The sequence below is a fragment of the Meleagris gallopavo genome, chromosome 1, assembly GCF_000146605.3.
Source record: "Meleagris gallopavo isolate NT-WF06-2002-E0010 breed Aviagen turkey brand Nicholas breeding stock chromosome 1, Turkey_5.1, whole genome shotgun sequence".
NCBI lineage: Eukaryota > Metazoa > Chordata > Aves > Galliformes > Phasianidae > Meleagris > Meleagris gallopavo.
Window position 1 is genome coordinate 78,842,025 of NC_015011.2, and position 21,131 is coordinate 78,863,155.

The 21,131-nt window shown below is 45.3% G+C and overlaps 1 protein-coding gene across 2 annotated transcripts; it reads right to left on the reverse strand.

The window, feature by feature from the left end:
- Positions 1-3,520: 3,520 nt before the first annotated feature.
- UPK1B (uroplakin 1B) lies at positions 3,521-15,057 on the reverse strand. Of its 2 annotated transcripts, none has more exons than XM_010719288.3 (8): positions 14,931-15,057; positions 9,650-9,737; positions 8,927-9,127; positions 7,353-7,427; positions 6,469-6,591; positions 5,994-6,173; positions 4,557-4,640; positions 3,521-3,932 (listed from the first exon to the last, which is right to left on the reverse strand). In XM_010719288.3, the coding sequence occupies exons 2-8, from the start codon at positions 9,716-9,718 to the stop codon at positions 3,882-3,884; spliced, it is 783 nt and encodes a 260-aa protein (XP_010717590.1). In that variant the 5' UTR covers positions 9,719-9,737; positions 14,931-15,057; the 3' UTR covers positions 3,521-3,881. The 2 variants fall into 2 exon arrangements, with proteins under 2 accessions (XP_010717590.1, XP_003202774.1); XM_003202726.4 differs by having other exon boundaries at positions 14,896-15,056.
- Between the last annotated feature and the right edge of the window lie 6,074 nt (positions 15,058-21,131).

The window sequence follows — 21,131 nt, forward strand, 5'->3', positions numbered from 1 at the left end:
AAATAAATCATCTGAGTCAGGGGATACTGAATGCCACCAACAGCCTGGTGCAGGTTTATACACTGAGCTGGCAGCTGGATGCAAGCACACAAGGCACCGTGTGCTGAGTGAACCGTGAAGTGAAGAGAGATGGAGCTTGAGAGAGGGCATGCAAAGGTGGTTCATGCAGGTGAAGGACAGGTGAGGGGAAAGGAGGAGAGGAGTAGGAGAGCCTACTGGAGAAATGAGGACAAAGGCAGGCCTGTGGAGCTCCGTGGCCTGAAGGAATGAAGACCTTCAGTAATGCTGGCTACAAACATTCAGTAATTTGAGGGAGTGTTGGGTTCTTTGGTGCTCGTGTATTGAAGAGGGGTGGCCAGGATTTGAGACACTTGGTGTCTTAGAGGTCAAGCTGCTCAGTCAAGTGTGAACAAAGGATATTTCTGAGTGAGACTCATTTTTCAGAATTGGAATATTGCAGTAAATTAATAATCTAAAAATACAGTTGGGAACTGTGGGAGAATTTAAACATGGATTTTTGCCAGGAGAGAACTGTGAATATTCACACCTACATAGAAAAAAATATGCAGAGCAAATCTGCAAACAAAACATGCAAGTTCCACCTTGCATGGTTTTTTTCTTCAACTTGTTTTAGTCCAGAAGTTTTTTGTGTATCTCCACACATTGCCTGCTTCGATGACCAGATTTGTCCACAACTTCCAGCAGTAATCCAAACAGCTGAGAATGAATAGGATTTATTTACAAGCCCCAGCCAACACACAAACCTGTTCACCACCATTCCTGTCATGGGCTCCATCCCTTCCTCACCCTCCCCTGGCATCTCAGGTAGGGAACTCGTAGAGATTGGGATCAGCCTTCAGAAGTTGAAAAAACAGAAGAAGCTGTACAGGATTTTTCAAAATCCTGCTCAGCATCTTTCTTTCTTCTCCCACCTTAGTTCAGGCAGCTAAAGCTGGCTTTTTCTGGTTGAAGTGTGGTGTGCTTGGCACTTCTGCATAGATCCACCATTTCAGAGACTGCTGGTTCATCACAAGTTTAATTTTTTTTCTGTAACCTCTAAATCATAATGTGCCGTGTGAGCTAAAGGCCCCAAAGCAAAAGGTAAACTTGACTAACTTTAACTGGAGTACTGTGTCCAGGCCCAGTACAAGGAGGACATGGAGCTCTTAGAGTGGGTCCAGAGGGCCACTAAGATGATCAGAGGGCTGGAGCACCTCTCCTATGAGGAAAGGTTGAGGGTACTGGGATTATTTAGCTTGGAGAAGAGAAGACTCGGGGAGACCTCATTGTGGCCTTCAAGTACTTGAAGGGAGCATATAAACAGGAGGGGGAATGGCTGTTTAAAAGGGTGAATAGTGATAGGACAAAGGGGAATGGTTTTAAACTGAGACAGGAGAGATTTAGGTTAGATATCAGGAGGAAGTTTTTCCACACAGAGAGTGGTGACACACTGGAACTGGAACAGGTTGCCCAAGGAGGCTGTGGATGCCCCATCGCTGGAGGCATTCAAGGCCAGGCTGGATGTGGCTCTGGGCAGCCTGGTCTGGTGGTTGGTGACCCTGCACATAGCAGGAGGGTTGAAACTAGATGATCACTGTGGGCCTTTTCAACCCAGGCCATTCTATGATTCTATGAACATAGATGGCTTAAACTGTCATTTGCGTCATAGGTCAGTAGTATCATTTTCAAGTGATAGGAGCAGTGAATATTGCAGTGATCTATTCAAGATAGTCTCAGTTTCTTTTGTCCTACAAAATCCTGCTGTATTTTCTCTATTTTGAGAGCTGTGCTGTAATCTCTGCGCATTTAGATGTTGCAAGAAGAAAGAGACTTCTGGGTCTGAAGCAACAGACCAGAAGAGGAAATAATTTTTAAATTTACCTGCTACTGATCTTAAAGTTTACTGCAGTCTGTATCTCCAACCACATCCATATGCAGAAGTCTCTAGGGTGCTCCATACCTGGACATGTGGCTTATTTCCAGAGCTACCTGGCCTGTAGAAATAACCCAAGCAGGAAATCTGTAGGCAGGTGAGCAGCTCTCCGCAAAGCTACTATGGCTGAGAAGGTTTTGGAGGGATTTGCCCAAGCGAAGATAGAGGCGGTGTGCTGTCCCTCCTCCCCCATTCCTCTTCTCTCTGCTGTTGCAGTAAATAGATAGGGATTTGCAGCTCTCAAGAAGGAGCATTCAGACAAGTCTTTACTGTTGCTGCCTAAATAAATCTTTGGATTTATTTAGCTGTCAGTTACACACAAACAAACAAACAGGAAAGACATTTGTAAAACAAACCCAGATCATTGACACATGTGGTGCCTGTGGTCTATCCGTGTCCTCAAGTCTCACAAAAAGGACTGAAGACTGAAGGCTTAAGGAAATGGCAGAGAGTCCAGACCCTCAAGGACAGTCACCTCCTTGCTGAAACAGTGACCTTTCCACGTGGTCTTCCCTTCTGAAGGGGCTGATCCATGGGGATTCTTCTTTTTGAACGCACAGACATAAAGAAAACCCCTCTGTGCTTCAGGCACCTGATTCTCCTTCAAGCCTTTCACCCTCTCTGTCTCCCCCAGTACTCCAGTGAGGCACCACTGACCTGCACACCTTGTTTGCATCAGGGCTCTGAGCATTCAGACCTTCCTCGCAGCCCCGGGTGTCCCAGATAGATACCATCATTTCCCCTTCCCAAACACAGAATCACGAGCGAGAGTAAAAATTTTTTACTTCCACTTGTTTTTAATTATCATTTTTGGCAAATATACAAAAACAAGGAATGAAGTTGGTAAACTGTCACAATCTGAGACAGCACACCTTAAAATGCTCTACCCCAGAGGATGTTTACACGAACATGTAACTGAAGCATTCACTGGAAAGACACCAGATCAGCTTGTGCTGAAGTAAACCACAGTTGAACTGACTGGATTTGGTTCAGAGAGCACCCTGTTGGCATTTTTCACAAGATTTTTGCCATTTTTTTGCTGCCTGGACTGCCTGATCTGGGGATGTGGGATGGGGAGTGCAAAGAGGACATGAGCACATCTGTGTAGACAGCAGGCTGATTGAGGGGTGTGGGACAGCCCCTGCCACAAACCCAGCTGGAGCACAGGACTCCTTGTATTCTGCACATATTCTAGTGATATCTTGTGTGAAGCACGTGCAGATTTTGATGGAGTTGCTCGTGGAATTTTTCATGGTCTGTCACTTCTGAAGGTAGAGAAGAAGCAATAGTTTCACAGGGAGGTAGGCTTGAACACAGCACATTGCAGAGGAGTGAGCTAGTCTTTCATTGAGCTTGGCTAGCAGCAGACTTTTCATCTGTGATATGTCTTTGCTGCTGACACATTTAAACTCTTAGAAAATCTTCCTTACTTTAAGGCAAGGAGTGACGGATACCAGGAACAGAAGTTGAAAGATAAAATATATTAGAGAGTTCTGCAGTCTTCTCCCTTGCTGCACTCGCCTTTATTGGTCACAGGAGGTTACAGCTTTACTCAGGCAGTTCTTGCCAGAACCTATAGCATTGTGATTTACATTCAGCCTGATTTTAGAGAGGGACTTTTCTGGAGCAAGCATAGATGGACATTTTCCTCTGTGATGCTATCACAGAACAAATCAGATTGTATCTTATCTTAGCTCCAAGGACTTCTCACACAGCAAAATAAAGGTTTTACCTCAGCCAGGAGACATTTAGACAGCAGAACAAGGGGAAAAGAAGGGACAAGAAGTGTGTGACATTGGTGTGTCATGTTTTCTGAGGGGCTAAAGCAATATGGGAGAGATAGTGGGAAAACTTCAGGTTCCCAGTGGCACAAGGTGAATGGAGCAGGAGATGAGTGAATGCAGTTTTTTATGGAATGCTTCAGGACAAGGCTGAGGATGTTGAGCCTTCAGTATGCAATTCTGCTCCAGTAGAACATGGTTCCGAGGAGGACGCAAAACTGAAAAGACAAGACTACTGAGTTTCTCTTTTCCTCATTCCTTCCCCACACCTCTCCCCCCAGTCCCATGTAATCCTACTGATAGGAGAGAACAACAGAAATTCTTGATAAGCAAAGTTCATTCAGGAACAGGGAGCCTAAAGCTTTTTTTATCTGCACAGAAACTTCACAGTGCAGAAAGATGTGTGCAGACATAACTATTTGACCGGATCACTCAGCTCACTGGGGATTATCTGTCACGAAACTGCTGAACCCTAAGTATTTGAAACACTTCTGCAAAGTCTTCAAACTAGAAATGGAATTCTCTCTCATGATTACAGTTTAGATGGTCCAATACCCTCTGAAAACAAGAACCTGCAAGCTGTTTGCTGTGCTGTGTTACTGAGATTGCAGCAGAACACAGCAAGCCTGAAGGCCATCTAGCTCTTTGAGCGTGGTAGCCAGGGATGATGGGAAACTTTTGCATGTAGTCCTGTTAGTGGAGCAGGCTACAAGCACGTTGGTGAGAAATAAATATCATCTTCAGATATTTTTCAGCCCTGTCATCCACCTCCACCCAGGTGGGTGTGGTGTGGAATAGTAAAGAAAGAGAAGAGGAAATAAAAACAAAAAGTAAGTACTCACAGTCCAGCAGAGGATGGCAAAACCAAACCAGGCAACACCCCAGGCTTGCCTGTTCAGTGGGCCAGAAATAGCATCGTAACAACCCTGTAAGGCAACCATGCACGAATCAACACAAGCTTTGAGCTTCTGTTGCTCAGTTACAAGCTCATCCACCTCCAATGAGAGTGAAGTGGCATGATCCTCTGCTATTGTTATTTGAGTAATTCAAAAAGACAGGCCAGAACTACACTGATTATTGACAACTTGCAGATAACCTGCATGTTTCTAATTCCAGATACAAAGCAGACCTATCTTAAATATTTCAAGGACAATTTTCCACTTGCCGAACACAAAGACAGTCAACACAGAGCTGGACTCCTGAATACAAAGGTGTAGGCAAGTTTGGAAGCTTGAACATCTTCTGGAAATGCTTGTTAGAGGACAACTTCATGCTCATGACCCAGCTGGTTAACTGTAAAGTTCACCAAGTGATGTGCTCACTAAATGGATCTCACTGTAGGAAGCACTTCTCAGAGATGCCCTACTATTCATTTCCTGGGGCACAGTGCCAGAGGATAACCCCTTCTTCCTCTCTTGCCATCTGTTCTCCATTACTTTTGACAGCTGCCTAGAGGAGGAGAACTGCTGTCTTGCTCACTCATGTATGTACTCATCTTTGGGCAGTGCTTGATTCAGCTGGTGACCACCTGCATGTATGAGGTACTGCTTCATATTGGTAGCATTGGAATAGTTTTCTTCCAGCTCATACATTGTTAAGTGTGGTCTCCTCACCTTGAGAAAGACATTGAGGCACTGAAGTGTGTCCAGAGAATGTCAACAAAGCTGTGAGGTGCCTGGAGCACAAGTGTTATGGGGAGTGGCTGAGGGAACTGGGATTGTTCAGTCCGGAGCAGAGGAGGCTCAGAGGAGACCTCATCGTTCTCTACAACTCCCTGAAAGGAGGTGCTGGTGAGGTTTGGATTGGCCTCTTCTCCTGGGTAACAGTGATAGGACAAGAGAGAATGGTTTCAAGTTGTACCAGGGGAGATCCCGGTTGAATATTAGAGAACATTTCTTCTCAGAAAGAGTGGTGAGGCATTGGCACAGGCTAGCCCAGGGAAGTGATGGAGTCACCATCCCTGGAGGTGCTGAAGAACTATGTAGATGTGGCACTGAGGGACATGGTAGTGATAGATTGGCAGTTGGACTTGGTAATTTTAGAGGTCTTTTCCAACCTTAATGATTATGTGATTATTCCTAATAGTCAGAAAAGCCTTTACCACAGTCTGTGCTGTGTTCTACATGGTCAGGAACCTACAAGCACTGCTGCTTCTTCAGAAAATGTTTGGACACTTGTAGCTTACAGTAGAGGAGGAAGGCTATTCCCTATTTCCTTCCCATCCAGCAAGGCACTTTCGACTAACACATGTAAACTGGAAAAAACAGAGAAAATCTTACGTTGCTGTTATAGAAGCCAGGGACTCCGAGCTTGCAGCCATCAAGATTGATGGGTTCACCTCGGTTGTCCATGACACAGCAGTTGTGTGGCCAAGGATAGTCAGCGTCGTTGTGTGTCACACGAAAAGCAGATGTGTACTCCTGCCAGTCTGAGGGCCCATTCACCCCGCAGCACTGGTTCTGTGGGGTGAGAGAAGGAAACGATCTTCATGGGCTAAGGTCACAGCCCTGCACAAGGCTGGCCCCTACATATGGTTAGACATTAACCACAGATTTATGAGAGAGATTTTTGAAGTGCTTGCCTTTGTCACCCTGCCATCTGACAAATAAGCAAAATGGGGAGTGTGTCAGGACTTTGTCTAAGGTTCAAGGCAGATGCTATCCTTTTTATTACTGAGTGGGTCTGAGGAGGATTTGAAATTCCAGAGCCCCAGAGCATTTAGTAATTAGTGATAGTATTCAGTGTTATTATTACCTGGAGCATGAGATTATCCCATGTCTTTGTGACCCCTTCGGTCATCCATTTGTCATTGTTATTGTCTGCATCTGACTTCAGATACCTCTCCAGCATTTGCTTCAGGAAGAGGTTTGGAGTAAGCTGCAGGAGAAAACAAATAAACAAACAACAGGAAAAAAAACAAAAACAAAAACAAACAAAAAAAATCAGAAAAGAATAGAAGGAACTATGTAAATAAGTGGCCATGCAAAGCAAATATGTGGGTGGGTTTGCTTGCTTCAATATCCAGCTAGAGAACTGGAATGCTGTTCCCCCCACCACTCCCAGTTTTACACAGAGGAGGCTAAAGAGCAAGATGTAAGGGGCAGGAGCAAGAAAGACACAGAGCATGACTCTTAAGCTTGTCCTTCCAGATGTCAGATCAAAGGAGATGTGCAGAAGCTATGGGTTACATCTGATGTTGCTTGGAGCTGAAGTACCTCAGGTCATTTTCCCCACCAATATCTGCAATAACCTATGTCATCTTTCCCTCACTAGTAACACTGCCTGTTGTGATGCTGAAGGTTTGTATGAGAAATTAATCAGCCTCTAGCTGAAAGACTAAACACTGCATTGATGATTCAGCAAACCCACACTTTTATTCCCTTAGCTGCAAGGTTATAAACATTTTGGAGCATCAAAAATAACAAAACTCTGTTCAAAACAACAAAGATAATTCCTTCATTAGAATGAATGTTGGATACTTTCCTTGTGGGGTCTTACTTTAACTCAGCAGTAGTCCTTTGAACTTACATTGTACCACCACACAGGCCATTTACTCCAGTAAACAGGAAACAGCATGCCATAAAACTGCAACATATTCCAGTGCAGTTGCATGAAGATATGAGAAAAGCAATACTCACAAAGTCTCGGTGAGTTGCTGCCGTGATGCAAGAAGCCATTTCAAATGCATAAGTGATCAGCATCAGGATAATATACTGTTGGAGAGAGAGAGTCGAGTCAGCTATCGGAGAAAAAATTAAGCAGTTTATTCCCATTCTGTATTTTTCAAGTTTAAGCCCCACACCCTGTTCAAGCCAAAAGAAACTGAGCTGCACCAGTGTCCCCAGTCTTCTCTGTTCCTCTGAACATTCATGTAGTCCTTCTCTGTGCTCATTTCAATTTGCAATCTGCTTTTTTGAAGGTGTGTGACCAGAATTGTAATCTATCTCGCAGACATGATATCATCAGAAACCTGTTGAATGGCATTAATCCTACCCTATCTTTATGGATGATACTTTGCTCGATATGCCCAAGATTAACATCAGCCATTTTCTTTGCTGCATCTCATTGGCAAGTTATTCTTCTGTTTGCAAGCTGGAAGCTTCTCAGCAAGAAGCCAGTCAATCCTAGCAGGAGAGACTGTACTTCAGGGAAAGAGAAGGTGCAATTTAATGTGTTGTTCAGATCCTCCTGATTCATGCTTTGTAAGGAAAGAACCTTCATGAAAACTGGCCCTCAAGAGCACCACTCACAGTTTGTTTCACTGCTTCTCTTCCCTTCTCAGCGGAATCCCTTTCAGTCTTTTCTGTATTCCCTTTGCAATTCTCATGCCTCCATTTCTCCTCCTACAATTCAAAATGTTTTTCCCAGATTCCAGGCATTTGTTTTCTTCTTTCACCAGCTTCTGCCCTGTACTACAGCCTTGGGTTTCAGTCAAGACACCAACATTTAGAATTAAGGAAATTCTCTTCCACCACTTGTTGCTGGGGAATTTCCTGGCACAAGAGCTCAGATCTCTGTCTCCTCTTTAAAACGGACACCCTGCCACCCCATATTAAGCCAAGATAGAGCTGATTGCAGAGTTTTCAACTCTACTCTCCCTCAATGCGCACACCAGTTAAGTTTCACTACTGTCAACCTAAAGGACTGAGTAAGAAATTGTAGAGATTTGTTTACATCTTAACATTGTTCTTGGCGTATTCAAAACTATCTATCCTATCCCTATAATTTCTATTTGCTTGCTGATGCATAATGTCAGCTACACCCATTTTTGGTACACTAACACATACTAATGCCTTGTAAAGAAGTCATTACTTATCAGCTCTTAAACTAAATGGTACATGACAGCTGAAAGGCAGTAAGAAGAAACTAGAATCTAAACCACATCCCAGCTGCATCTGATTGCACAAGTGCTTCTACAGGGCCTCAAGGCCAGGTCAGGGTCAGGACACATGGTTTAAACCTTCATTGTGGTTATTGCCATTGTGGTTATTGCTATTAATTCCCCCACCCTAGTTTCAGAGCTTCTCATGCATGTGTCCTCACAGTTATCACCTTGTGGGAGAACACAGCCAGAGAGAAGAAGAACCTTTGGCTTCTTTTCACCAATAAAAGCTGTCTTTACTCGGTTGGTAAATACCAAGACGAACAGGGTAAATAAGCCAATATTTTTTAAGTTTGGCAGGAATCAACGGGCAAACATTGCTACACTTACCACCAGTAGCAAAGTCTTGTTGGACTTCATGACTCCAATGATGCCAAGGATAGACAGAGCGAGGAGTGCAAAGCCAACAAAGATACCAATCCAGGCTGCAGCATAGATGTCATCATTTTCTGTGGCTTCCAGCAGAGGGTAGAGGCCGTGGGGATCCGACACAAAGAAGATGCATTCTGCTGTCAGGGCAATACCACACATCTGAGAATCACAAATTAGGGAAAACTATTAAACTGTGGGAAATAACAGAGTCATGAAAAGAAGATTGCATTCATTCTATTCAGCCTCCTGCCTGCAGGAACTCCTCAACTCCTCCTCTGTCCAACTCTGCAACCCCTTTTATTACTCCTTAACACAAAAGCTGCGAGCAAAACTCACCCAGCCTAGACCTCAAAAGTCAGGCCTGGAACTTAGAATGCTAAGAATAAAATTAACGTGAACTTTCCTGTCATTATATGGAAGGAGTTGGCTGGAAAGATGTTAGTCAGCAGCAAGGGCTGTTCCTCTAGAGACAAGCTGGTCTTGTGGATCAACCCCTACAATTCCCTCCAAACTGACCTGCCAGAACAGCTCTCCTTTATCCCTTGCCTAATGCTTCATTGCTCTTTTTACTGGCAGTCTTCACATGTGAAAAGGGATTTCTCGGCTAGGAAGCATTAAGAAGTGTCTCAGAAGAGCTTACTGTAAGGAAGCTGCCACCCATCCATGTCCCACTTCACTTACCCCAATGACCACATTCCCCAGGATTAATAGACCCTGACAGATGCGTATGCCATTGTCAGTTTTTGCCATCTTTAGATCTTCATGCAAACTGGGAAAAATCAAAGACAGTCATCAGTTAGACCAGTACAATAGGCTTCATTTAGAAACAGAAATTACCCATGAGGAGAAGATAGACAGAATCCATCTGTCTGTACTCCTCCCACTCCTTGCTTCATGGTAGTTTTAAAGGAAAAACCTCCCGAGGCATGAAACTAATAACTGAAATGTTCTCTGATAGTTGAGCTACGCAAGAGTGGGATGACTGTGCACAGACAGTTGCTTCAACTCACTTTTGGCTTGTATTTTCTGTGACACACCAGTACCCATGCAGACCCCTAGCACAAGCACAGCTCATGGTGACACATTTCCGTCTGGCTGGAATCAACGGCTACTGGGATGAACACCAAATGAGTTCAATTTCCTCACCTCACTTCTCCTTCAAAGAAGCCAGATTTATTCCAGGGCACATCACACATCTTATTGGCCATTCCCTTTTGGCCAGCACTAGCATGGAACCAAATATAACCATAGAGATAGAGCTGTATCCCACACACATACCTGTGGCACAGGGCTTGCCATTATTTACTAAGGGTATTTCCCTCTTTCTCCCCCATGCCAAGAACTGAAGCTGGGGCTCCCATTCCTAGTCAGGTATGAGGGACAGAGCTGCTTAGGCTGCAGCTGGCTTGTGGGAGATGGGCCAAGTAGCATTCCCACCAAATTCCTGAGAACATTATATCCTGCAGGCTGGGCCCAGGCACTCTACCTTGAAATCAGCTCCCTCCAGGGAGAGCAGCATAAAGGATTATTCTGAGGTGTCAGACCTCTTGGAGAAATGAGCCCAAATTCCAGACCCGATGAAGCCCTTCTTTCAAAGGGACAGAGCATGGGTGTGCATAGCAAGGAAGAAGAACTCCAATCCTGAGATAGCTGCATGTGTTGTGTTGTTAAGAAAATACAGGCAATGAAAGAAAGGCTGAAGCGGACTCAGCTTGAGCAGGCAAAAGGCAAAAAACCTTAACTTTCCCGCTGGAGTACCTGCACTTGGAACCCCTCTTCTTGGGGCTACCAGCTCTGAGATTCTTCAAATAAACTTTTGAAAAAGTAGAGCAGACGTTAGCAGCTGCTAATGAACCATGAGAAGTTTTTTGATGAGCAGGGCACTCTGGGACCTCTCTAACAAGGCCACGTCCAGCCTCTCAGTAGCTGCCTTTTGTGGCTGGCAGGACAGAGGAAGAAAAACAGTGACAGAGGAAAAGCCAGAATTTCCTATCACCCTTTCTGCAGCAGTTTGAGGTTTTGGCATGGAGAGATCTCCAGTATTTCCAATTCTTTTACCACTACACAAGCAGCAGCGGAGCACATAGGTATTTTTCCAGGATAGCACAAGTGGCCATTATTTCCCAGATAAGAAGCCATTTTTAGTCCCAGCCAGGTGGTTGGAGGCTGGCCCACTATATCTAAAGCTGCATGATGCTGTATTTGAATGTGAATGGCAGGCTGCCAAACTTGCCCTATTTATTACTAGCCAATATGTCCAGGAGTCACACACAACACCTTGCTGATCAGAATCATAGAATCATCAAGTTTGGAATGACCACTAAGATCATCAAGTCCAATTATCAGCCCATCACTATCATGCACACTAACCATGTCTCTCTGTCATGCACACTATCATGCACACTAACCATGTCTCTCAGTGCCACATCTACATGATTCTTGAACACCTCCAGGGACAGTGACCACCATCTCCCTGGGCAGCCTATGCCACTGCCTCACCAATACTCAGATCTGGGCTTGGGCAGTGTTTGGCCACATGTTCTCCAGATCCTGACAAACCTGTGATGAGCACTTGTCCTCTACATATCTGAAAGCTCCAGAGGCTACAGCCTAAATCCTTGCTCACAGACCAGAGATTTTAGAAAAGCCTGTAGTTGTTGCTGGCTAAGGGTCATCGCAAGTCAGGGGGCAGTCCAAAAAGCAGTGATATCTCCCTGATCTGAACACAGGTGCACAAATTCTATCACATGAAAAACTGGGTCTGCTCCAGCTGCCATGCAGAGAGCTGGGTTCTGTGTCATGTCGCATCATTATAGATCAGATCACCTGTGATTAACAAAGCCACAATCCTTTCCTTAGCATTACAGAAACTTCTTTCTCCTATCTTTCTCTCTTATGGGCACCCCTGCAGTATAACAAGAGCACTGAGACCAAAAGGACACCAGGCCTGGCTTGCTCTTGGCTGTCCAAGGGCACAACTCAGCCTTTTTTTTTAATAATTAATATGAAGACTCTTGCACATGGACTCCCCACCCAACCCAGATGCTTCCCAGAATTCCCTTTCTTGTGACCAGGACTTGACTTGCTCTTGCCTCTCCTTGAGCAGGTATTACAGCAGGCACACCAGTCTGAGAAAGAGGGCTTGATCTGAAAGCCTCTGTGGAGCTGGTTACATAAAACAATGCACAGAGAACAGAAAATGGAAAAAGGGCAGAAGAGCCTTTGTTGTAGACCTAAAAATGAGCGGTGCAGTGGAAATCCCTCTTCCATTCCCTTCAGAAGGACCAGTATAATCACTAGGATGCAGGGCTGGGGAGGGGCTCCAAGGCCATCACAACAGCTGGATCTGATGACAGCTGAGAGCCAACCCTCCAACACACCCCAGAAAAGAAGCTGCAGGAGATCTAGGCCTTCCCACCCTCTTACGCCTCATAGGTCAGCCGCATTAAGCCAAAGCACTTAGGGCAGGTGCACGAATATGAGGCACAAAACCAACCTCTGGGTTTGCCTCACACAGAGGCATGACTCACAGACATCCACCCAGAGTGACACAGGGAGGCAGTCCCTGCTCCCAGAGAGACAGGCACCAGCAGCTTGTGCCTGAGGATAGAAATAATTTTGGAAGTAGGGAAGCCTTCTGTGTGGGCTGGTTAAGGTTAGTTTTACAGTCCAAATAGTTTCCTGGAGCTGCAGGCAGATGTTACTTCCATGGCCTGAGAGCTTTCTCGATCTCTCCTCCCTTCTTCCACTCACAGTGGCTTGCAGCAGGTTTGTGGGGGCCAAAAAGCAAGCTCCTTTCTGCAAAGGCTGGCTCCTGCCCCTGAGTTAAAGATTACCAACTCTATACAGGGTCAGTATTGGCACCAGTGCCTTGATTCAGGGGTGATTCAGTCTTTGGTGTATCCCTAATGCCCATTGGCCTGGTTGAACTTTTGAAGCCTCTGCATCCTATTTTTACAGGTTGAAACAGGATTTCAGTAGCCTTACAGATGAATGTCCCTTGCTTTTGTTTGGTTTCACTCCGTTTATAGCCAAAAAACGCCTATGAATAGAAATTGGCTTGGCACTGCCTCATGCAGAAGCAGGCTGTGCTCTGATTGCCTTGTGTTTTGTGCCAGCTGTGGTGGAATCACAAAAGTCCAGCCAAGGGATGTCCAAAAACGCACCAGTAAGCATCATGGGTTTCTACAAAGTGACAGCACTCACCCCAGCACTTCTGAAGCATGAGGTACTGCCCTCCCTGCCACCAGATGTATACGGTCTCCCTCCTTGAAGATACCAAAACCTATCTGGACATGGTCCCGAGCAGCCTACTTTGGGTGGAGGAGACTTTCAGAGATCCCTTCCAATCTCAACCATGCTGTGATCAACTCTGCACTGCATATCCCTCTCCCCAGGGTCTGGGGAGGCCTTCACCACCATTGCTCTGCTATCAGTGGGAGGCCAGAGGGAGGACATCTTACTCCCACCACAGGCAGGGGTTGGGGTACTCAAGCTGTTGCCTACCATCATGAGCACAGCGGTACAGGGGCTGGGACAGATTGGTACATCTGGAGAGCAGCATGAGGAGAGATGGCTGGGCTCAGCCAAGCTGTGCCTCACCCCATGCTCCCTGCTCCCACCCCACGTTTCAGCATGCCTGTGCATAGCGTGGCATTCTTCTCCCCTGGTGTAAGGAAGCACAGACAAGGGGTCCATTTGTGCAATTCCCCATGGACTCTTCAGCCTCCAGATTCCTCAGTGAAAGGCTCAGAGCCATGTAAGCGCAACCAAACAAGCACAGCCTTTCAGCAACTGAAGCCTCAGCCTTGCCTGTGAGCCCTGCCCTGCCCTTCACCCCATCCAGCCACCTCTCCTCCTATCCCTTGGGCTTGCCTGGGCCCGAGGAACAGTCTGTCCCTACAAGCATGATAAGTGAAAGGGTGCCAGGGGAGGGAATTTGGCAAGGTGGAGCTGCTGGCTGTACTGGTGCCATGGGACAAGACTACGTGGTCAAGTCACAAACCACAAGCGCAGACCCCAAACACAGGCCCCCTTCACAACTCCACATGACAGTGAGCTTCCATGCAGCAAGACTTGAGTAAACAAAATTCACTGTTATTGTTGTTAAAGCAATTAAATAACTTATCGATGAATTCTTGGACCCTGCTGCATAAAGGCAGATGTTTGAGGGTATAGGTCAATCTATTTATTCTGAGGCAAAGACCTCCAACACACATACTCTCCTCTGTCTTTGCCCACCTGCCAGCAGCACACAGTCACCCCAGGCAAAGAGCAGTGTGGTCACCAGGATCCAACCACGCTGAGAAAGGGAAGAGCCAGCCAGTCGTTTTACACTACCAGGGGAGAAATGTAAAGCAAAAACATAGCTCAGCATCAAGCAGGGGTCAGAGACTAATTAAGTTTCCTTTTGAGAGAGATTGCTATGAAACGAAGCCTCTGTGTACAGAGAGGCGGCTGGTAAATCATCAGGCATAATTACCTCAGATATAGAGCTGGGAGGCAGTTTTTTTCCTCTCTCCCTCATTAGTTCAGCAGAACCAAAACAAGAGATATTTTTTCTTGCCTTTCCTATTTTCATAAGTGAGGGGGATTTGTCTTTCTCAACGGTGATTTTTTTTCAATACTCAAATATGTTGGCAACAGATCTAATTTTCCCATTCTCTCCTCCCCAGTCTTTAGGAGAAAAAAAATATGAAACAAATTAAAACAGCCATACAGAAGGCAGAGTTTGCAGTAGAAGAAAAAAAGCAACTCTTAACAATCTTAGGCAGTTAACCTTATCCAGGTAGCAGCCTTCCTCATACTAAACACAGCCCAGAGACTCAAATAGAAATCATTTAACATAAAAACCTCTTTTTCTTGTACCAGATGCTTTTCGCTTCTCTGTCTGAAGAGGAAGATAGTGACCGAAGCCAGGTACTCACCCTTCCCTGCTGGTGATGCAGAAAAGCAGACCCACCTGTCTGGCTGGCAAATTCCCCAAGAAGCCCCTTTCCCCTCCTCGGCTGGTTTTTAAGGAGACTGGGTTGCTGGAGGAGAGTGCTGTGTGATTGGTAGGGTGCCCATCACATGAGGAACAGTTTTTTTTCTAGCCAAACCTGTTCCCCAGTTCTTGTGGGACCAGAGGGTGTCTCTGTGATTCTTAGATTGTATCGGAATGCTGTTGTGCCAAAAACAGAAAGCTTAAAGAATTTCACTCCACGTACTCTCAAAAAGATGGACGAGTGACTCACCCATATGAGATACTTGAGCTTTAAAGAGGATAGGCAAATTTGAAGGGTGTAAACCTAAATATTAGCATTGCTGAACTGCTGTTTGAACAGAGTGTAAAAAGAATGCATGGATGAGAAAAAAGAGAAATTAATACTAGTGTTTTCATTTAATTGCATTGCATGGGAAAAACTTGAAAAATACAGCAGTTTGGGTTGGAACCACTGTGATGTTCTTTAGCTTGGGAATTTTTTTAGAAATGAATGTGTAGGTATTGGCTGCTGTGTAAGACAGAGTGGATAGCCAGAAAAGTGAAACAACTGTTGCATTGCCTTGGGCCCAATGGTTTTTTAACTCATTCAATCTTATGTTAAGCACTGGAATAGGCTCCCCAGGGAGGTGGTTGAGTCACTTCCCTGCATGTGTTTAAAAACTGTTTGGATGTGGTGCTCAGGGACATGATTTAGTGGAGGGTTGTTAGAGTTAGGGTAGTTTGGTTAGGTTGTGGTTGGACTTGATGGTCTTTAAGGTCTTTTCCAACCGGACTGATTCTATGATTCTATGATTATGAAGATTGAGCAAAATCAAGGACATACATATGTACTTATCTGCCTGTGATGAACTGGGACTGAGGCTGAGAAACAGCAGAAAAGGCACTTCTCTCAACTTTCTCACACATTCCAGTCCAAGTGTGCAAAAAATAATCATTCCCATTACTGGAGCCTTGAGCTACAGCTACTTGTGGTTGTTGTTCTTCATTTGTGATGCAAAACCCAACTGAGTAGTGAGCTTGGAATGGGTGATGGAAACATCACGTTCTTAGAGTCCGTCATGAATCAAAAACAAACAGCAGAAGACATATACACTTGTAGCCATTCTTGGAAATGTCTTCTGGGAAATTAGTGGTAACTGCAATAGCTCCAATGTTTTACAGGTCCCCACAGTACTGAAGAACAGCAAAAGAGGTCCTGCCAAAGAGAGATCCAGGATGGATACGTCCCATGAGATTTCACCCTGAGGAACAGGCCATGTTTTTGGCCTTTCCTGCACAAGTAAAGCATCGCAGTGGTTGGCAAAAGCCTGGTCTGGTAGACAGGGACAAGAAATGTGCTGGTTTGGATACTTAAGAGTAGGGATGTATATTTGTCTAGACCTGAATAACTTAGAGCCAGCTGCTCGTTATTTGTGCTTCCAGCAACATGCATGAAAATCCAGCTTGGTTCGGCACTCTTGAGGGGACTGTACATTTCACACTAATGATGGGTTTCTGTATGTGGGTTTTTGTGGTAGGTTTTTTTCTTTAATTGTGTTTTGTCAGAAGCAAGCTATGAAATTACATGCATATGTGTGCAGAGCAGAGGGTCAGAGCGAGACATGGCCTGAGAAAGATGTGTGTTGGGGCTGACAAACCATGCAGTGGGAGCCCAGAGTACTCTGTGGGGTGCCTGCAACTGCTTCAGCCTCCCCTGTACATCTGCGCTGGTAACTTTAGATGAGAGTGTGCCAACACATTTGTGTAGCTAGATCCATGCATTTGTGAAAATTGTTGTATTTGCAAACTCTAGAGGCTCAGAAATGTTCCCCCCCACACACAAAGCATTGGCATGTAGAAAACCACAAGTGCGTGTGGTTTCCACACACAAATCCACACAGAGATCCACATATATGCACACCTCTGCTGCCTGTAGGTTAGAAGCAGAGTGCTGGGCTGAGTGTGAAGACACTGCAGTTTGGGGTTTCACTTGCCAGGACAGCTGGAGATGGAAAATGACATTCCTTGGGAGAATTATCACTATGACCGTGTGCATATTGAGACAGGGCAATGTGAGAATGTGCCTGTCACCAAGTGTGCCTCAGTTTTTCAAATTTGGCATGGGAGGGATGCTGGAGAATGCCTAAAGAAAGAACAAAGCTTCTGATAAATGCTGAAGAGATGCTGTGGGCCATTCCAATCGGCTGACCTTGCTCTTAACTCCTAATACCATCTCATCTTCCTGTACCTTTTAAATGTCTTCTCTTCATAACATACAAATAATGATTTAGGACTGAGAGAGTGTGAGAAGGGAGGGACTGTAAGAACAAGGAAGTGGCGGCCAAACCATCGAGGTACCAGGAGTCACTCCTGTGCCTGCCTCATGCCATCATCATGAAGAAAGCACTTTGTGCACTGATACATTGCAGAGGTGATGCCCATGGGCTGAGAGCTGCTGCCTTTCCTCTCAGAGCCACATATCCTTGCTGCAGTGACCTCCCCCCCAGCGTGCCTACATCAGCAGCCCTATCCTTGCTCTGTGTCACCCTTGCTCTCACATTCCCAGGAGGCCTGTGAACAGCTGCTTCCCATTCTGCACTCCAACTTCTTTCCTCCACCAGACAGGGGGCTGAGGCTTGCTGTGGCCACCCGAACCCTTCCCATGTTGTGGCTGGGTGCCAGGTTCTCCCTGGAGGAGCAGGGAATTCCTCCCGCTGCCTCTGTGTGCGGGGTGAGTCTGCAGGGGACAGATGTCCTCTAGCCCCTCAGGTCTGCAGTTGGCCTCCTGCCCCTGCATCCCTGTTGGGCTGTGACTTTTGCTGCAGCTGTTTATCCCTTTCTGCAAGGTTTTGCCCTTTTTCTGACACTTCTTTTACCTTTCAGCCTCAAGAGAGAGGGATAATTCAGGGGTGCGGGGGATAAACAAGTGAGCACCACCTACGGAGATCAGGGTAGAACAACTCTATCCCAGAAAATGTTTACCAAACAGTGCTGAGTGTAGGGAGACAAATGGCATACCACCAGCAACAACCCAGGGCTAATTATAGTGGGACAGGATAAACCACCGGGCTTCTGGGCTGGCCACTCCATCCAAGCCTGAAAACATAGAGAGTGAAAAGCAGAACTGTATGTATATATTTAGTGTAACGTGGAATGCAGTAAGTAATTTCTTTCTAAAACCTCAGATACGTTACTTAAGAGTGCTACAGAAAAGCTAGATACAGACATCTTTGTGATGCTGTTAATCCTGGTGTTTTGCATTTGGCAGTGCATAATCCACCCATGAATATGGCATTGCACACCTCATTCCTAAGAAGAACGCTCTTGATGTTTGGGGTTTCTTAATATTTTTGTGAAGGTGAGAGTTACACCTTATTTTTCTAATTTTATATGGTAGAGTTTTATTCGTGATACATGGTTCATTTCATACACGTACTTACGATACATGGTTTATTTCAGTGTCATGAGGACTTGCAATTTTTGTTGGTTGCATGGACTCCAAGCTACTGGAATCATGTGATGATTGCACGAAAATCTGTACTTTCAGCTTTTCAAAAGATCTTCTTCTGACAAGTGAGCAAGCACAAAGGCCAAACAGGTTGGACAAAGCTGCTCAGTCTGGGGAAGAACTGGGTTCAAGCTAGGAGCTGCCTCCCCAGGGAATTTTGGATTACAGCTGATTTCAGCTCCTCAGTGGTCTTGGTTCAAATACTTAGAGAAATGGTGGGTATTTATAAAGGCTGATCTCTGCTGGTTGCTACTACTATTGGGAAAGAAAGTCCTGAGAGTGCCTTCCTGCACACATTGCTAGAGGTTTGGGCTCTGAATCTCTTCTAAGGAAGTCTCTTTTACTCTGTTCACTATGAAGGAGACTGATAGGAGAGCCTTATCACAGGCTTGAGGCTAATTTCTGCAAAAGAAAACCCAGACAGAAATATCTACATCTTAGATCTGCTCCTGTCACCTAGGTCTTTCAGGCACTTAGAAGTCTTTTTTTGGTACACGCTGAGATAAAACAAGCATGGAGGAGCCTGGAGAAGCTCTAGGATCAAGCCCTGCCCTGGGCCTGTCCCACCAGCCAGTTTCTGCTGGTGTGGCAAGAGAGCCAAGCCCTGACAGAGCAGCGTTCTCCAGCCAACACCCTTGATGGTGTAAAAGGGTACGTAAATGGGACGTGAATCTCTAGAATCACATCTTTAGTCTCCTGTGGAGGGTTTGCCTGTCTGAGCATTTATCCAAGCAGCAAGAAAACATCAGTGGATATGGCTCTGCTCTCCTCCTGGCATTAGGGATAACCTAGGTGGGCTGTGGTCCTTGGAAGCATGGTGGCTGTGAAGCACAAATAAATAAATCATCAGAGGAAGTTATGGACCCTGCTGATGGCATTAAAAATCATAAAAAAGGAAAAGAATGAGTACTGTAGATCTGGGAAGGCCTTGGAAAGTATACAGCACACTACTGCTATCTGGGGGCTCACAAACAGTGGCAGGAGGTACTTCTCGTCCTACAGCCACACCATCTCTAACCTCTCAGCTCATATGCTGAAAGGGCAGCACAAAATTTGCAAGGGAGACAACTCTCTTCAGTCTGCTACAGTGAAAGCACTCTGTAGGGAGCAGATTTTTATAAAGTGCAATCTCCCTTTTCCTTGCTGATCTCCTTGCATTCTCACAGATAAAGTCTACCTCTCTCTTGTAGGGGACCATTGCTTTACCATTTCCTTCAGCATTAATACTCTCTCTCTTCCCCAGATACCATCTACCTTTCCTCTCAGGTGGCTGAGTTGATGGATATGAAATTCAAAGCAAATGTTTTTTACTTCACTTTGAAGATTGCTGTTTTTGCTGTGGACCTGGAGAAGGATTTGTGTGCACTTAGTTGCTTTTTGTAACTTTGATAGTTGATCTGATAAAAGCTATTATTCCTGCCTTCAAGCGCTGTCCTATCCGAGTCTCAGGAAGAGTTTAAGGATGTTTTAATGGGTAGTTTTCCCCGTGGTTAGAATATGCTCACAGACTAAAATGGCCAAGAGAGGAGAAAATCTAGGGCAGGCTAGCCCACTTCTGTTTGAGGAGCCTGGCAAGGGAAGGGTCACAGAAGGACAGAAATCTCAGCAAACTTGGACAGAGGATTACCTGGAATCTTGCAGAATGTAGAGTGGGAGAAAAGACTTTTGAGAAGACAGAAGTTTCCTGATTATGCTTTAGATAGCTCCATTAAAAGGCTGGCAATGTCCAGGGAAAATTAGCTAGAAAGTGCATCCATCTTGCTCTTGGTTGTGGATTTGTAGGTGAATCAAGTGTTGATATATGTACTAACATGTGGTCCCAGGTCCTGAATGACCTTGGCACTGTGATGGACTTTTGATTCTAATGTTTCAGTTGTATTTCATCTAACAGACTAGGAACAAGCTGTTCTATCTGGACCTGATGATTGCACTGCTGTTGCTGATGATTAAAAATATATCCTTCAAAATACCTTGTCTGTCAGCAGTAGAAAGAGGAACTCTTATTTGGAGATCATTACTGCTTGTTTGCATGGGGCCAATGAAATTTCTTCACATTAACTGTTCCAGCTCATTACTGAAAAGTGTGTGGGATATTTCATTTCTCCCGAATCCATCCTCTTTGCCTCCTCAGCATTGGCTGCTTCTGATTTGGCTGTAATGGCTGGCAGTGGAGCACTGCCATCTACATATGGTTGTCTGTCACTGTCCTGTTCTCAATATATTTGCTGTAAGCCATGTGGCTATAAGCCTCTGTCTATCTGATTTTACTCAGCATCTCTACCATCCACCTTGCTGTAGGGCTGGAGCACCCAAGAGGAAGAGGGAAGACTGTCAAATCAAGTTGCATTGCAGCACAACTGTAGGGACACAGGAGATTAGCAGAGGGGTGTTGGGTGGTGCAGTGCTTGGGAGCTCTGGGCTGGAAATAAATAGTACATGTGACTCGGATGAGCTTATAGTACTCCCAAGCACTTGCCTGGGCAAGGGTGTGGTTGGCATCCGATTGCTTTGACAGAACTGTAGGTACTATCCTAAACACTTCCTGTGAAACTATTTTAAAGTTTCTGTAAGTAGCTGGAAACTTCCCAGTGAGGATTGCAAGACTCAGATCCTGCCACAGAATCACGGAATCATAGAATCCTTAGAGTTGGAAGGGACCATTAAAGGTCATCTAGTCCAACTCCCCGGCT

What these genes read in the sequence shown, in the direction of transcription:
- UPK1B (XM_010719288.3), bottom strand. Translation starts at nt 9,718, where the DNA reads ATGGCAAAAACTGACAATGGCATACGCATCTGTCAGGGTCTATTAATC. An exon ending in ACAAGACTTTGCTACTGGTG is followed by an intron (nt 7,428 to 8,926) that starts GTAAGTGTAGCA and finishes TCTCTCCAACAG; the next exon opens with TATATTATCCTGATGCTGAT. An exon ending in CAGCAACTCACCGAGACTTT is followed by an intron (nt 6,592 to 7,352) that starts GTGAGTATTGCT and finishes TTTCTCCTGCAG; the next exon opens with CTTACTCCAAACCTCTTCCT.